Source organism: Octopus sinensis, linkage group LG18 (assembly GCF_006345805.1).
Source record: "Octopus sinensis linkage group LG18, ASM634580v1, whole genome shotgun sequence".
In the NCBI taxonomy this organism is placed as follows: domain Eukaryota; kingdom Metazoa; phylum Mollusca; class Cephalopoda; order Octopoda; family Octopodidae; genus Octopus; species Octopus sinensis.
This window is the reverse complement of record NC_043014.1, coordinates 21,511,376-21,530,891: the sequence shown is the minus strand read 5'-3', so window position 1 is coordinate 21,530,891 and position 19,516 is coordinate 21,511,376. Positions and strand designations below refer to the sequence as shown.

At 38.2% G+C, this 19,516-nt stretch overlaps 1 protein-coding gene across 1 annotated transcript in view; it reads right to left on the bottom strand.

The window, feature by feature from the left end:
- LOC118766909 (leucine-rich repeat-containing protein 74A-like) overlaps positions 1-19,516 on the bottom strand; it is a 66,193-nt gene that overhangs the window by 22,355 nt on the left and 24,322 nt on the right. Inside the window, exons 7-8 of the mRNA XM_036510769.1 lie at positions 18,044-18,129; positions 14,327-14,521 (exon numbers count right to left, since the gene is read on the bottom strand). Coding sequence (XP_036366662.1) covers positions 14,327-14,521; positions 18,044-18,129 — 281 coding nt within the window. The remainder of the gene's footprint in view (positions 1-14,326; positions 14,522-18,043; positions 18,130-19,516) is intronic.

The following is a 19,516-nucleotide window of genomic DNA, read 5'->3' as shown; positions in this document are numbered from 1 at the left end:
TAATGTGTTTTGCCTACAGATAGCCATGGGTCATGATGTACGACATTTGGAATGGGCAGTGCTATTAAAGGTACTGCTAACTGGTCGCAAGCTTAGGACTGACCAACTCCAGGTGGGTCACTTGGATGAAGGCTTTTAATGTTGCAAGACCCAAAACACCTCATAGTTGCAAGAACATTGCTGATGACGTGTCCAGATAGTTAGTTAGTTAGTTAATTTGGCTCAAAAGCAAATAGCAAGGCCATGTAGGGGGACATGGAGTTAAGTACAGGGTGGTGTTCATGTAAAGAGCTCAGGCCACTTGAGGTCAAGGGAGGCTTTGAACAAAGCGGTCGTCAGCATCTTCACCATCTCGTTGGCAGCTTGTTCCACGGATCTGCAACCCGGACGGAGAAAGCTCCTCTCCTTCGATTGAGATGAAATCGTCGCAGGTAGAGCTTTTCGGAATGACCCCACGCTCTGGAGCAGGAGTGAAGAACAGCTCTTTCGAGAGGTTACACTTTCCGCTTATGATGTTGTGGGCGAGAATGAGATCACCACGGTGGCGGCGTTTTTCAAGAGAATAAAGGTCGAGCGTCCTCAGCCTTTCTTCATAGGACAAATTTTTGAGACCATGAACCATGCGGGTAGCCAGCTTCTGGACTCTTTGGAGATGCTGTATGTCTTTGAGGAGATAAGGAGAAGAGGCTTGAATCCCATACTCCAATATGGGTCTCACCAGCGCGACATAGAGTGGTAGGAATATGGCTGCTGTGAGCATTCCGAATGACCGTCGAATCAAGAACAGAATTTCGCGTGCTTTGTTGGCAGCATGGACGCACACAGATGCATCACAGGATGTGACAAAATTGCATATGCATATTCTTTCTTTCATTTGTTTCAGTCATTTGACTGTGGCCATGCTGGAGCACCACCTTTAGTCAAACAAATCAACCCCAAGACTTATTCTTTGTAAGCCTAGTACTTATTCTATCAGTCTCCTTTGCCAAACCGCTAAGTTACGGGGACACAAATACACCAACATGGGTTGTCAAGTGATGGTGAGGGGACAAACACAGACACGCAAATACATATATATATATATATATATATATATATATGATGGACTTCTTTGAGTTTCTGTCTACCAAATCTACTCACAAGGTTTTGGTTGGCCCAAGGATATAGTGAACACTTGCCCAATGTGCTATGCAATGGGACTGAACCTAGAACCATGTGGTTGGGAAGCAAGCTTCTTACCACACAGCCATGTGTAATGTTTTACCAAAAAGGAAAACTATAACTGTCACTAAATATGACTAGTGTGCTAGAAATAAAAGCTAAATAGCTCTAATGTTGTAGTTAAAGCACATACTTGCATACATATGTACTGACAGGGACTGTAATCACCTGAAAGCACCAGTCGAGAATTCCTTATACTGATCAGTCAGTTTTGGCTAATTCCATAACCTCATCACTAGGGATGCTTGACTCAGCTGATTCCAGACTTGTTAGTATATATGTATTCACCATAAAAATCTATGGATGATTTAGCAAATCGCTAATGTGTATATAGAAAATTAATAGAGACAGCAGTGTGCATTGTTACACCAAAAAGGAAAACTATAATTGTCACTAAATATGACTAGGCTGTTAGAACACCTACATTACTAGAAATAAGAGATAAAGAGGTCTAGTTGTTAAAGGACATAATTGTATACATATGTACCTGATGAGGCTACAGAATTAGCCGAAACAGACAGATCAGTATAGGAAATTCTCGACTGATGCTTTTGGGTGATTACAGTTTCTTTCAGTACATATGTATAGAAGTATGTTTTAACTACAGCATTAGAGCTTTTTAGCTCTTATTTCTAGCAATGTGGGTGTTCTAACATCCTAATCCTATTTAGTGACAATTATATATACATATGCATATATATATATATATATATATATATATATATATATATATATATATAATAATATATATATATATTATATATATATATATATATATACATATATATAATATATATATATATATATATATATATAATATATATATATATATATATATATATATATATCTATATATATATATATATACATATATATATCAGAATCGAAATCGATCAATGGAAATTGCAGATGTGTTACCAGTGCCGGTGGCATGTCGAAACTCTACTTGTGAAGACCCGTTGAGGCAAGTGAGGATCAGAATGGAAATCGATCAATGGAAATTGAAGATGTGTTACCAGTGCCGGTGGCATGTAAGAGAACCTTCCGTTTCGCGACCGTTGCCAGCACCGCCCCGTTTCGTGTCCGTTGCCAGCCTCGCCTGTCCCTCGTGCCGGTGGCACATGAAAAGCACCATCCGTTCGTGGCCGTTTGCCAGCTCTGTCTGGCACCTGTGCGGGTGGCACGTAAAAAGCACCCACTATACTCACGGAGTGGTTGGCGTTAGGAAGGGCATCCAGCCGTAGAAACACTGCCAGATTAGACTGGGCCTGATGAAGCCTTCTGGCTTCACAGACCCCAGTAGAACCGTCCAACCCATGCTAGCATGGAAAACGGGCGCTAAACAACGATGATGATGATGATGATATATATATATATATATATATATATATATATTATATATATATATATATCATCATCATCATCATCATCATTTAGCGTCCGTTTTCCATGCTAGCATGGGTTGGACGGTTCAACTGGGGTCTGGGGAGCCCGAAGGCTGCACCAGGCCAGTCAGATCTGGCAGTGTTTCTACAGCTGGATGCCCTTCCTAACGCCAACCACTCCGAGAGTGTAGTGGGTGATTTTATGTGCCACCGACACAGGTGCCAGACGAGGCTGGCGAACGGCCACGCTCGGATGGTGTTTTTATGTGCCACCGACACAGGTGCCAGACGAGGCTGGCAGACGGCCACGCTCGGATGGTGTTTTTATGTGCCACCGACACAGGTGCCAGATGAGGCTGGCAGGTGCCAGACGAGGCTGGCAGACGGCCACGCTCGGATGGTGTTTTTATGTGCCACCGACACAGGTGCCAGATGAGGCTGGCGGACGGCCACGATCGGATGGTGTTTGTTACGTCCCCAAAGCACGGAGGCCAGTCTATGCGGTACTGGCTACGGCCACGTTCGGATGATTTTCTTGTGTGCCACCGGCACTGGTACCACAAAGATACAAATTCCATTTATGCTCATCTATTTTGATTTGTTTTGATTTGATTTGATTTTCACTTGCCTCAACAGGTCTTCACAAGTGTCACTTGCCTCAACAGGTCTTCACAAGTGTCACAAGAAGGAAGGTATGCACAGGTGGACTGTCTACGTCGCCGGGTCTTCGGATGGTGTCTTTATGTGCCACCGACACAGGTGCCAGATGTGGCTGGCGAACGGCCACGATCGGATGGTTTTCTTGTGTGCCACCGGTACTGGAACCACAAAGATACAAATTCCATTGATGTTCATCTATTTTGATTTGGTTTGATTTTCACTTGCCTCAACAGGTCTTCACAAGTGTCACGCGTGTCACACACTTGCCTCAACAGGTCTCCACAAGTGTCACACACTTGCCTCTGCCTCAACAGGTCTTCACAAGTGTCACACACTTGCCTCTGCCTCAACAGGTCTTCACAAGTGTCATAAGAGGGAAGGTATGCACAGGTGGACTGACTACGTCGCCGGGTCTTTGGATGGTGTTTTTATGTGCCACCGACACAGGTGCCAGGTGAGGCTGGCGAACGGCCACGATCAGATGGTGTTTGTTGTGCCCACAGCACGGAGGCCAGTCGATGCGGTACCAGCTACGGCCACTTCGGATGGTTTTCTTGTGTGCCACCGGTACTGGAACCACAAAGATACAAATTCCATTGATATTCATCTACTTTGATTTGGTTTGATTTTTTATATTATATATATATATATATATATAATTAGAAAAAAACCACCATTTATCAATTCAAAATGAACAATTAAATAAATTAAATTACACCATTTACAAAATTACATATAATAGAAATATTAAAATTAAAATAACAATAAAATGTCAATGGTTAAATAAATTGCAAAAAAATAATAATAAAAACGTATATGATTTGTAGAATAACGACACATGTTTTGTGGCTATATTTAAGAAATGATTATAGTAGTAGAGAAATCACTTCAATATAAATATAGTCACTCATCAGCTATCCCCATCCAATCTTGCCACATGACCATACCAGCACAGTTATCTCTTTTGCACACCACATCTGATGCTTCTTAGGTCCAACTTTTCTCTTAAGGTATTTACACTCTGTTGAGGATGCACACATACTACACGTCCAATATATATATATATTGAATGAATGTGATTTCGTCCTTTAATTGGAGTAATTTCCAAGGATTTCTAACTGCGTTTCTTCATACTTTACTTTTGAATTTACTAATGTAAATTTGTATGGGTACGAAAACTTATATACAAAATAATCAGTATATGATTTAATTTATTAAGCACAATTCAACAAATTCATTCATATCTATGTACTGGAGGAGATTAGATGTTAAAATTGACTATAGTTTTTATTATTCATGTTGCTATACAATTTGTTTCATACAACAAGACTCAGATATTCATAATAGATATTCATAATATTTATAACAGAAAATTGGAATAGTCAAATTTGTACCTGTCGGTATTCTGTTATAAATATCTGAGTCTTGTTGTATGAAATAAATTGTATAGCAACATTAAAGATAAAAACTATTATCTACTTTAACATCTAATCTTCCCCATTACATAAATATGAATGAATTTGTTGAACTGTGTTTAATAAATTAGATCATGCACTGATTATATATATATATATATATATATACATTCCCCTTCGTCAGACAGGTTTGGTTTTTGTGATTTCATTGCAGCTTTATTAATAAACCATACTACCGTACTAGACTACAGTTTCCCAGCAATGGAGTTTTGTTTCATGTTTTTTTTTCTTTTCCAGATTATTTGGCAAACAAATGTGACTTTGAAATCATGCGTAAATGGCTCCTTTCCCCGGAAAAGGGAAGATTTGGCTGCTATTTCTTGCACGCCCTACTACCATGTAACAGGTATTTTGGGTCCTTTACCACAAATAGCTGTTACGTGGTAGCAGGGTGTGCTAGAAATTGTAACCAAATCTTTGGGGCTGAGATACGTTGAATGCACTTGCAAATACTTTTGTAATGGTATTCCCTTTGGGTGATCTTTCGCTTTGACTCTCAGAACTGTCATCTGGATCAGCTGATTTTGTTCGTTAATTCCGGTAAAATTTTTTTTATTTATTTACTTTTGTTTTAAAGTGATAGAGAGGAGGAAAGTTGTATGAACAAGTGTATGAAGTGGATGTGTGTGTGTGTGTGTGTGTGAGAGAGAGAGAGAGAGAGAGAGAGAGAGGGAGAGAGAGCCACTTACACATACATGAGAACACACACTCTCTCTCTTTCACACACACATGCACACATACATACAAAAAAGATATACGCATATGTATTGATGTATGTACGTATATGTGACAACATACTCCTTCACTCACTCTCTCTCTTTCTCTCACTCTTTTTCTCCTTCTCTTCCTCTCTCTCTTTCTCTCTTTCTCTCTCTTTCACATGCACATGTCCATTTCATATACATGTAAATTCATCTTTCACTTTCTCCTATCTTTCACAAAAGTAAATAAATAAAATTTTTTTTATGGAAATTAACGACTTGAAAATGATTTTAAAAAACATTAAAATATTGTCTGTTTAAAGAAAGCTAAAATATAAATACTTACTGTACAAACAACTTACATTTCTGAAATCACATTCTGTTAAAAGTATTTCTAAATGATTAAAATAATGTGTATGTCAAAAAATCAACGTTTTTTTCTTAGAGAGTGTGAAGACTATGTGTGTGTGTATGTCACAGATAGCGGACGTATGTTTGTGTTGATTGACTTGCCATGATATTTATTATATGTGTGTTGACGTCACGAGTAAACACAAAAATTGTGTTTACTTGTTTTCATTAATAAATAGAGGTCCAAATGTCACAAAAATTTGTACTGCACTGCCAAAGGATAGTATGAAAATAAATATGCAAAATAATTAAGATAAAATATACAATATCTGAGATATTTCGGGTACACACAAACATCCCTAGACTTTTAGTATTATAAAGATTAGTCTACCTTCGATATTTGAGTACTATTTTTCCACCTTGTTTTGCATTTATGTGCTTTCTCTTGTATATATATATATATATATATATATATATGTGTGTGTGTGTGTGTGTGTGTGTGTGTGTGTGTGTGTGTGCGCGCGCGCGTCTGTGTGTGTGTAGGGTATGAGAGGTATTGGAATCAAGAAGACCCAAAGGTGTCAGGTGACTCTGAATAAGTGCTATGGATAGACCATAGTTAAGCTCCAGGTTCGATAATGATACGAAAGAGGAATCCAACGTGGGTCGTGTATTATCATGCATATAAATAATAATTAACATATATATATAATAATGATATAAAAATCCAATAGTTTTCAGAACATATATAAAGAGAAGTTCTTACAGCTGTTTCCAGGATATTTTATATATCCCTTCATCAGAGATGGTGTGAGAAAATGTGTAAGTAATAATTATTGTCGAGAAGATATGAAATACAGAGGGAAGTGAAAGAATGAAAATAGAATTGAGATACCTAAGGATATTGTATTTGCAGTTCCATTATTTAAACACAAGGTGTATATGTAAGTTTCCTGTACCTTGTGTGTGAGTTCCAATGATGTTTATATTTGGTCATTCCAAGCAGTGTTATTCAATCTAGGGGTTTTTTTTTGAGTAACTTAAAAATTGAGAATACGTTTGTAAGGTCAGATCAAAAACAGGAAGACAAAAAAAGGGTGAGTGAGACAATAAACAAGGAAAGAAAGAGGTGTGCTAGCTAGTGGTCAAGATAAAATGATAGAAGGAAGGAAGAGATGAGAGGGTAAAGAGTGAAAGAATGTGAGGTATGTTAGCAGAGCTGCATTAAGGGATGGGTATCGAAAGTGTAAAGAGAAAATAAAGGTGATGTGTAAGTGGGAATTTGTTTTGGTTATAAAATTGTGTTGGAATAAAGAATGAAGAATATAAGTCAAGTTGCTAAAATTGACAGGTAGGAGAAGAAATAAAGAATTTAAAGGTGTGAAAATGTATGCGAGCATACGTATCCACACATGTATATAGATATATACATACATCAACACATATACGCATGCAAAGTCTTGTATGTTCACACGCATTCACACATATACTCACACATTCGTATCTATATTTGTATATATAAATTCTTGCACATATAAATGCATGCATGGAGATTCACACACATGCATATAAATGTATGTAAGTATATACACACACACACACACACACACACACACACACACACATATATATATATATATATATATATATATATATATATATATATATATGCACACACACATACATGCGAGTATGTGTACATGTATATACCTACACATCCATACTTATATAACATATCTATACCTATACTCATATATACTCACATGTACCCACTTGCATGTTCATGTATGCATACATACACACGCATATACACACACACACATATATACATACATATACATACATACATGCATACATACATACATACATACACACACACACACACTCACACACACATACACACACACACACATATATATATACACATAAACAAATATAAGCACATTAGGTTGGCAACTAAGTTCCTGCGGTTTTTTTAAATTCAAATATTTTAAAAGGTTTAATAAAAGATAACAACTAATTAATCAATAATGTATTCACCCTTGTTGTTTACAACTTCTTCCCAATGTTCAACAAGATGTTCAAACCCTCGTTGGTAGAAATCACCCGATTTCGACTCGAAAAATTGATCCAACCAAACTCTCAATTCTGCATCAATATTGAACGAAACTCCGCGCATAGCATTTGAAAGAGATCAAAAGAGGTGGAAATCTGCGGTGCCAAATCAGGAGAGTACGGTGGGTGTGGCAGCACTTCCCAGCCATGCGTTTGAATGGCTTTCTTGGTCATACTGGCGATATGAGGGTGCGTGTTGTCGTGCAGCAGAGCTCCATGCTGCCGAATAGGTCTATTCTCTTGAATAGCCATGTTGAGTCATTCTATCTGTTGAACATAGAGTTCCGTGTTGACCATTTGGTTCCGTTCAAGCAATTCGTAATGGATAATCCATTCCCAGTCCCACCATACGCACAGCATCGTTTTACACGGATGAAGATCTTGTTTCACGCGCGGTATCACTTGTTCACCGGGGCTAAGCCATTCCTTATGCTGCTTCATATTGATGTACAGGCACCATTTTCCGTCGGCAGTAACGATTCGGTAAAGAAATCGTTGCTTGTGTCCATGAGTTGAGCGGTGACGAGCAAGCAAACCAAGTGGAGATTGTGGCTCGTTGATTTTTGTTGTTGGCACTTAAAGAACGCGGAACCCATGCTCCATACTCCTGAACCTTTCCCATCGAGTAAAAGATGCTTCTCTATAGCAGTGTGGGAGCATTCCATTTTCTCCGCCAGTTCCCTTGTCGTTTGACGAGAATTTTCGTGCAAAAGTTGGTATAATCGCTCTTCATCAAACTCAACTGGACGGCCAGAACGAAGTGCATCTTTGAGGTCAAAATTTCCATTTTTGAACTTGGCATACCAATTACGACTGGTTCTTTCAGCTATGGGACCCTCTCCATACACAGCACAAATGTCGCAAGCAGCTTTTGCGGCCTTAGAACCTTGATTAAAAGCAAAAAGGAGGTGTCGAAAATGCTCGTTTTCCTTAACTTGACATTTCATTTTAATGATCTGAAAATAAACAAAAATTAACTAAAATTAACTTGAAAAGAAAAAAACAAAAACAAAATAGATTCCAAAATGATTCAAAAATAGAGTTCTCGCCAAAAAAAAAAATGATTCCAAAATTTAAAAACGCAATAAATTCCAAAATTTAAAAAAAAACGCGGGAACTTGGTTGCCAACCCAATACATACACATACACACATATATACAAACTCATACATATGCGTATCCATATGTATTATCACATCTGTACATATACCATGCATACACACACACACACACACACACACACACACATATGCACACGCACACACACACATACATACATACATAATACATACATACATACATACATACATACATACATACATACATACATATACTTATATAATAAAATGATTGTGATCTTCAAATAAGAAAGGGGAATTAGATAAGGATTAGAAATTAAAATGGAGAATTATAAGGTTGTTAGGGATTACCTATGGGGTATTGTGGAAATATACTGTGTGGTTATTTAGGCATTTGGATTTCTGGTAGAATTTGAATGTATGAAAAAAGCAATGGTTGCATGTGCTTAGGACCTTATGTTTATTTAGTAGTGTTGAAGTGTTGTGCTCCAATATGTGAAGTGCCTCCTTCAGGCAAGGCTTGCAGGTTGAGCGTTGACCTTGGTAAGGAAGCCCTGAATCTAATATGGACCATGACAAAGTATAGGGTACTAGCAGTATAGCCTGGTGTTGCCCGAGATTAAGTTAGGATTATTAAGCTAATCAAGCACTTTGTTTCAAACCAAACTAAGTAACACCGACGTCAAATTTGAGCGGAATCCATTGAAATTGGGAAACGTTTGGCTGAGGGTTGCAGACAATTTAATTGGGTAATCTCATAAGGTACCGGTTTATCGATTTTTGCACTCATCAATTGTTTTTTTTTTGGTGGGTGGGTGGGTGGGGGAACTTAAAGCATTAAAAGATCCCATGAGTCCTAAGTAACGCCAGCATCAAGTTTGAACAAAATACATCAAAACCGGTATGGGAAATCCTATAAGGAATCAGTTTATCGAATTTTCATCCTGATTGAATGGAAAACCCCATAAAGAATCAGTTTATTGATTTTTCACCCCAAATAGGACTTAGCCGAACACAACATTGCTGGTTTTCACACCCAACTTAGTTCTGCAGAATCAGTGTCGCGATGGGAATGCATGGGTTGGGAGTTTGACCAGCAGAAGCGATCAGGTTGCACATGCCAGCCCTTTTGAACCTCCCCATCATCTAACTCCCCTTGGCCCATGGGTTGGGAGCCCTTCCGACAAGGAAAATAGAATGCCCAAAAGGGCTCCCAATCCTCTGTGTCAGAAGAGGTTATGTTCAGATCACAACTAAGCCTTAACCTAAGCCTAAGCTAATCTAGCGAAAATGTACCTCTAAAAGGCAGCGACTGATCGCGATCTAGTCCTAACCCTTCTTAGGGGTACTATTGGTCAAGGCTGTATCGAAGATCTGCATTGGAGTAGGTTGCATCGAAGGCTTGCATTGGATAAGGATGCATCAAAGGTTTGCATTTGAGATCTGCAGTGAAGAAGATTTGGATTGGATAAGGTTGCATTAGAGATCCGCATTGGAGAAGGTTGATTCGAAGGTTTGCATCTTAGGAAAACTTACCAACAGCCTTAAAAAAAAAGATCTTGGCCCTTCTTGCCTAACTCTATGAGAAACTTGGCCTAGCACTGATATCGACAGAGTGAGCATTGCTGTTGGAGAAGTCCGCATTGTCCAATAAAGAAGAGGAAGAGTCTATGAATCATGTTGCCATGGTTTGGGAATATGTCCGGCCAGCGCTTCCGGATCACCTGTTTATAACCACACCGGCTACAATGATGACTTGTTCTTCTTTCTACATCTATAAAACTTCGCTATAGACAACATTGCATGTTCTGTCCTGAGGAGCATGCACAAAAAGAGTGTTTCTACTCCCCCACACGGGAGCAGGCCACATAAAGTTGCCCATGTGAAAAGCACGGTTCCCCCAAATGGATGCCCGCCACCGATAGTGTTTGGCCTTGGGATTTGTTGTGGACATGGCAATCTGCGGAAGTTAAACAGCATGTCTGACCCCGAGGGATAAAGGTGCATCCTTGAAATGAAAACATTTCCCCCCCCCCTCTCACACCCCGTAACAATGGTGGTCTCAATAAATTGGGGCATCAGGGACTTGACTACCAAGCGGGTCCTGTTGCACTGTATAGGTGGATAAAGCGTGTACTCTTTATCCTATTTGAGTTTTATTGAATGATCGTGTAAAAGTTTCTTAACAATAGGATATATTGTAAGTCTACATACACACACTTGGTGTTATTGTTCCTGTGATGCATGTACTTTTTATCCTATTTGAGTTGTTGTTTTGAGTGGCAGGAGATAAGTTTCTGCAAACTTGAATAACATGTTCGGAACTCGTTTCTAATGTTGAAATGCCATATATCAAAAAATGCTTTAAATCACATCAGAAGGAAAATGGCTACAGCACGAAGTCATCGATTTGCTTCGACCACCGAGAAAGCAGAAGTACGTACAGAGAATTTCATAAACAGAAATAAACGGAAAGAATGTTGCGGCTGAACAAAGTTTCTTGTGAGGTTTCTAGCGAACAGAAATAAAAAATAACAGTCAAGTAAAGAATTTAAATATTAAAGCAAACAAAAACTAAGAAACAAAATGTGCTAGTTGCTAATTACATCGTCATTAGGTTTTGTTGTCTAGCTGAATAAACCAACATTAATTATCTAACATTCAAAATTTCAATTAAAATGAAATATATAGAAAAATTAAATATATACATATACTATATGTTTACTTTATATACATTTCTTTCAGAGCGGTTCATCTCTGTTTTTCTGTATAATTAAAACTATATATATATTTCTTTTGGACCACACGAACTCACATAAAGAATCTTGCAAACCAAATCCAAAAACAAAATAGTTTATCTTTGTTTTTCTGTATAATAGTTGCCATTGCAGGGGACTTAACTCATGTTAGCAAACAATGGGACGTGGAAATTGGTAAAAGTTATGGATGAAAATCAATTTTTACCACTATCCGAGGATGTCTCGGGAAAAATAAGTTGACAAAACCCAGCTAGGGTCGTGACGAATGTCCTAAAGTTAGAGCAACATGCGTGCTAATTTGTGTACGTGCATAAATTACATTCACGTACACACACGCACACACACACACACACACACATCCTGCCTTTTATAGATATACAGATATTTGCATTTTTGAGATGATGTATGTTACTGGTGAGTGTTGTAGATTTACTATGTTTATCGTATCTAAAAGAATGGAGGTGAGCGGCATATCGTTGTTTAAAAGTTATGGTTGATCCTATATAAATGGCTGTAGAATTGTGTAATGTGCTAAGGACAGTGCATTTGTAAATTATATTATATCTTCTACAATGGGTTTGCAAAAGGCAGATGGCCCCAGGACAGCAGTTACAAGTGGGTGAATTTTGGTGATTGTTTTCAGGAATGGAGGAGGTAATATTGTCAGAGGAGAGGTTAGAGAAGGGAGTAGAAAGGTCTAAACTATTAGTATTAATAATGTTATTATTACTATTATTGTCATTATTACTATTGTTAAAATTATTTGTACTATTTGTAAGTTTCATAGATGTTGTGGTGGTGTTCAGTGTAGTGTCAGTAGGATTTTTATGGTCTAATGTAAGGGTTTCCGTGCTGGAGCTGTGTGCGTGTTGAGCGTTCGTGTAACTAAAGATGTAATTATGTGAGTTTTTATAGTAGAGAGAAAGCTTTTGATTATTAGAGGCTGCTATGATAGATTCGAAGTTGGATGGGACAGAATAGGATAGTTTCAGGGTAGATCTATTAAAGATAGAATAATATTTATGTTGATGAAGGTAGTTGGAGTCTAGTATTTTAAAGAAAGATTTAGCTAAGCTCTTAACGTTAAGTGAGAAGGGTGGTGGTGGTGGTGGGGTACCACAGAGTAGAGCGTCCGCCACTTTTTTTAGGGCGTCTAGGAGCAGTGATATCTACGTTTTTGGAGAATGGAGTGCTATCTATATTTTTGGAGAATGGAATGGGTGGCAAGGCCTGTTGTTGTTAGCTGTTTTAGTTTTTGACCTAGTGTTAAATGTATGCGTGTAAGGTCCAGGTTGTCTATTTGTGGGATCTATAGGGGTTTTATCGAAGTGTATGTGTGGTCAGTTGTGATTGTGGTGATTAGTGCATCTTTGAGATGTGATTTGAGATATATATTGTTTGAGTCTGGTGTTATGGATGTATTTTATTTGTTGGGAGAAGCTGCTAGTGGTGAGTGCTTGATTGTAATATGGTGCGTGGTTATTGAAAATTTCCTCAGTGGAAGAGAGGTCAGATATACGGGTTGAAGTACCTTTGATTATGTTATAAAAAGTGGATTTGTGGTAATTGGAATGATTGTTAAGGTATTTAAGATATTGGTTAGGTTTATAGTTAGGGGAGTATTGGGAGGTTGATAAGTTTAGAGTTACGTCTAAAAAGTTAGAAGTTTTTTGAGAGTTTTCGAATGTGATAAACAGGTTTAGGTTTGAGAAGAATTTATGCAGATCCTTTCTAATTCTTTCCTAGGATGATTTATTCATGCTTTTGGTAACTAGGAAGGTGTCATCCCTATAGAGGCCTCTCTTGATATTAGGGAAATGTATTTGGAGATGGTGGAATATATATTGTCCAACCAGGTCAGTGACCTGGGCAGAATCAGGTGATCCCATGGTAATGTCAAATAAGTTGCTATGGTTATTGTTTTGGTGATTGACCAAAGAAGCACACACTAAAATATAGAGCAGTAATTATTACAGCAAAATTTTATGTATAGAGTTACCCGGTGGGTGCAAAACCTTGGGTAACTCTTTTAAATTTTGTTTCATATATATATATGCTGGATTGGTAGAGCATCAGAAATAATGTTTTGCAGTATTTGTTTCAGCTCTTTAGGTTCTGAAGAGATGAACCAGCAATGAAGCATGTGTGTTTGCTTGAGATAGTAGGAACAACAACCAAATCTCCCTTAAGCAAATTCCCACTCTTAAATATGGAAGTGCACTTGAATAATATCGTCTTAGATGCATTGTTTAAAAAAATATGGTGGGGTCATGACTGGAATACTTTTGATCAGTGTCAGGTTGACTTGGTAGAACCATAAACTATGTAGAGCATTCAAACTTTTGTTAAAAAAACGTTCCAAAATACCCTCCCAAAAATTGTTTATTCTTTTAAATCAATTTAAGATTTCTGGATTATGAAGCCCTAAACTGTAGCTTGTTTAGCTTATGCCTAAATTTGGCATTATATTTGATCATAGATCTTATATAGAGCTCACCTGGTGTTAACAACATGCTCTCTCTCTCTCTCTGTCTCTCTCTTTCACTCTGAAATGTCCAAATGGCAATGGTCAGGAACTTACATGTAAGACTTCCAATTGACTATTTGTAGCTAAACCTTTGGCCAACATCTTGATACCATCAGATGTGATGTTGTTTGTGCTCATGTCAAATATCTTCAAGGTGTTGTTGACACCAATACCAGTTTTCAGGTGGTTGCAGCCCTCATTCCCAATGTTGTTGAAGGCAATATTGAAATATTCCAGACTTGAGTTTTTCTGAAAATGTCAAGTGAATGCATGTTATTGTAAATCCTGATTTAAAAACAGAAAGATTGTAATGATTTTTATGGCTGTTGTCTTATTTGCAGATTCGTCTGTATCCACTGACTTTTTGATAGAATATTTATCTAGAAAATCAAAGTAGTCGTTAACAGACCCAACTAATGGTGTTTTATCCTCCCTTTCAACTTCCAGTAATGAAAGCCCATCTTCCAAAGCTCAAGGGTGCTGCACTTTCTCATTTAACTTAAACCCTTACCTAAATGAGATTATGATTTTTTACTCTCCTTACACCATCATTAATACCTGTAAAGCTAATCCATGTGATATTTGATTCCAGTGAAGACACTTTTATAAATATTGTTACATAGAGAATGGAACAGCATTGAGATTATATTACATGAAACAGCATAGAGATCATAATCTTTTACACTGTCTGTCTAAACTTACATCATCTTGCAGCATGAAGTTAATGAGATGGTAAACTCAGAAACTGAACAACCATAATCTCAAATCTCAGGTCTACCATACTTGCCACATACTCTCACAATTAGATGTTGACACCTTTCTTATATGTTGTTATACTGTATATATATATATGCCAGGTCACTTTTGAGTACCACTGGTAACATGTAACCCAGTACAATCTGTTGCATGGTTAGGTTGTCAGCGACTAAACTGGCAACCCCACCAAGTTGGTGAGGAAGGTGATAGCTGGACACCCTGCAGGATGAGAAATAAAACCTGTGAAAGGGTACAGGAATTCCTGCATAACCAACAACCATCCAACAATGTGTACATATGTATACATCACCTGGATCTGAGTTGGCTCTGTTGGCCACAGTATTTGCTTCATTTTGCTTGTGATTTTGCCATTTTCCTCCATGTTGTTCCAAGCATCTTTCTTAAATCATCTTTCCACTTGACTGGAGGTCTGAGTGATCTCTTCCATTTGCATAGGTACCACTCGACAACTGCACAGGTCTACCAGTTATCTGTGAACCTTGTGACATGACTGGCCCATTGTAGCTTTGTATAGTGGTATTCTGTGATGACATCCTTCATTCTGGTTCTATTCCTGATCTTCTTGTTCTGGATGTGATCTCTTAGTGAGATTCCCAACATCGCCCTTTCCATGGCTCTCTGCATCATCAACTGATGATGGTCTTCACTCTTTGTCAAGGCCCAAGTTTTTCATGTGAATAGCAGTGCAGGCAAGAAGAGATTGGTGCAAGTTGTCCTGTTTAGGTTTGCCTTCAGCACATGCTTCAGTGAATTGAATACTCTCCACCCTGCTCTTACCCTTTGTGAGATCTTATTATCCATCTCTTGCCTCATAGTAACTTCTTGACCACATACTAACTTCTTGAGCACATAGCTGCTCACCTCTTCTATTTCATCACCCTCAGACTGTATGTACTTGGTTTTTGTACAGTTGATCTTCAGGCCAACCGCTGAAGCCCTAAAATCCAATTCGTCTAGTATGGTCTGCAGCTGGTGGATGCTCTCTGCTATCAGCACTATATCATCAGCTAATCTTAGATGGGTGAGCAGCTCTCCATTTATCCTTATGCCTCCATTCCAGTTCATGTCTTGTATGACCATCTTGAGTCACACCATGAAAAGCTTAGGTGAGATAGTATCTCTTTGCCTGGCACCCTTCTCCAATGGAATATTCACTGGTGAGGGTAACAAGGCCACATTTGCCTCCCTAAAGAGGGTGACATACTGCATCGTCACACCTTGTTTCTTGAGTGCTTACAGTACTGCATTGATTTCAACCTGTCTTCAACAGTGTTGAAATCAATGCAGTTGAAATCAACATATATATATATATATATATGGAGGTGCAATGGCCTAGTGGTTAGGGCAGCGGACTCGCGGTCGCAGGATCGCGGTTTCGATTCTCAGACCGGGCGTTGTGTGTGTTTATTGAGCGAAAACACCTAAAAGCTCTACGAGGCTCCGGCAGGGGGTGGTGATCCCTGCTGTACTCTTTCACCACAATGGCGGTGCCCCAGCATGGCCACAGCTCAAGAGTTGAAACTGGAAAACATGAACAAACATGAACATGAACATATATATATATATATATATATATATATATATATATATATATTTCATATTTATTTATATTTTGAAATTTTATATAATACTTTTTATACTTTTTATATATTTATATGTATATATATATATATATATATGGTTTTAATTTATTTTTCATTCCTTTTAATATATTTTTTATGTTTTATATTCTTTGTATATGTATGTATATTATAAATAAAATATATATATATAATATATATATATATATATTATATATATATATATATATATATATATATGACCAAGTCAGTAGCGGGGGTGGGCACTCTGAAAGTGTAGCTGCTAGAATAAGAATAGCCTGGGCAAAGTTCAGAGAGTTCTTACCTCTGCTGGTGACAAAGGACCTCTCACTCAGAGTAAAAGGTAGACTGTATGACACATGTGTATGAACAGCCATGCTACATGGCAGTGAAACATGGGCCATGACTGCTGAGGACATGTGTAAGCTTGCAAAGAATGAAGCCAGTATGTTCCGCTGGATGTATAATGTCAGTGTGCATACTCGACAGAGTGTAAGTGCCTTGAGAGAAAAGTTGGACCTAAGAAGCATCAGATGTGGTGTGCAAGAGAGACGACTACACTGGTATGGTCATGTGGTGCGAATGGATGAGGATAGCTGTGTGAAAAAGTGTCACACCATAGTGGTTGAGGGAAACTGTGGAAGAGGTAGACCCAGGAAGACCTGGGATGAGGTGGTGAAGCATGACCTTCAAACATTGGGCCTCACTGAAGCAATGACTAGTGATCGAGACCTTTGGAAATATGCTGTGCTTGAGAAAACCTGGCAAGCCAAGTGAGACCATGTCTCGTGGCCAATGCTAGTGGTGTAACCAACCCACTTAGGTGTACCTTTCCTTCATTGGACACAAAACTCTGCTTGTGAAGACCTGTTGAGGGAAGTGAAATCGAAATCAAATTCGATGACAGCACCGCATGACTGGCATCTGTGCTAGTGGAGTGCTAATAGCAGTCCGAGCATGATCGTTGCCAGGGCCGCTGACTGGCACCCCGTGCTGGTGGCACATAAAAAGCACCATTTGAGTGTGATTGTTACCAGCGTCACCTTACTGGCCCTTGTGCTGGTGGTACATGAAAAACAACATTCGAGTGAGGGCATTGCCAGTGCCACTGGACTGACTCCTGTGCAGGTGACACGTAAAAACACCACCACCTGACTGGCCCTCGTGCCAGTGGCATGTAAAAGCACCTATTACACTCTCGGAGTGGTTGGCATTAGGAAGGGCATCCAGCTGTAGAAACTCTGCTAGATCAAATTGGAGCCTGGTGCAGCCATCTGGCTCACCAGTCTCCAGTCAAACCGTCCAACCCATGACAGCATGGAAAGCGAACATTAAACGATGATGATGATATATATATATATATATATACTCACAGTGTCATGTCTCCACTTACCTGCAGTCCTCTACTTATGGATTTTGCTCCCTTCTTGCCGAGCATGTTCCAGCTAATGTCAAGACTTGTTATAAAAGAATTCTTTTCTGAAATATTCAAGAAATGGATGACGATGATGCTGAACATAATGGATAATAGGGGTTTGGGGTGTGGACAGCCTTGGAAGCAGATATAGGGGTACATAAATATGACAAATGCACCGTCACATAAACACAGCTGCATAGATACTGAATGGGATACACTCACACACATACATGCACAGAAATACACATGTACATGCATCATTCGCATTATCATTTTGCAGATACTTTTTGATGTTGGCAAGACTTGGGACAAAAGTACAAAAGAGATCAGTAATCACATTTTTGGACTGAACTTCAAACCTACATCCTCAGTCAGCCATCTTGAATTAGCAGAAGACAAAGATTTTGCCAACAAAAATAAGGATGATGATGATGATGAATCCTTAGTTTGGAACAAATGAAATTTCATATCCCCAGTGGAAGAAATATGCCATACTAGCAGTTTTAAATTTCTTTCTGACTTCCAAAATTGCAAAACAAAATTTAACTAAATGTGAATAGTTGACCTTAAGAAAGCTATTGGAAGAATGGATAAGTATTATTAAGCAGGCAGATAAAGGAGTAACAATTGCAAAACTGAGTGTGGAATTTTACAAGAGTCTCACAGAACAACAATTAAAGAATCATATATTTTATTCTAAAATTCTGAGCACCATAGGTCATCTTTAATATGGCAGCAAGAATCTGTTATGAAACATCCATTTACAGCAACAGATTAAAATTCCATTATTTGATGGGAGTTTTAAAAGAAAATAAGCAACTTTAATGAAATCCCCAAAATACTCAAATTAAAGATGAAGTGAGAGAACAAAAGACTGAATATATCAATAAAGAAGCTCAACTAGATCTGAAACTAAGACTTATAATAGCTAGCCATTGATATCACACTCATTGTCTAAGTAATTTCATCAACATTATTTTGAAATCACTGTCTCTCTATACTAAGTTACATCTGTGACCACATTTATTTTTTTGTTGCATCTTCCAACTCCTACAAATATAAATGTTCATGTTGTAAGTCTTGATGTAACCAGCCATTATAGAAACATATCTCATGATTTAGGTCTCACTGCTGTAAGATACTGAATGTCAGAACACAGAAAAGCAAATTCTAATAGATTCTTGCTTGAGTTTATTCATTTATTCTATAAAAACACTGATATACACATCAGTATTTAAACTTTAATTCATGTCACTCAACTCACACGAAAAAAGAAGTATCTGCACCGTCTTGCTCAAAAAGACATGTGCAATAGTTGAAGATGAAAAAAAGCTAGAAGCAAAAGCAGAAAGTGTTGATGATGAGTTTCATTATCATCATCATCATCGTCACCATCATCATGATTTAACATCCATGTTCCCTGGTGGCTTGTGTTGGATGATTCGACAG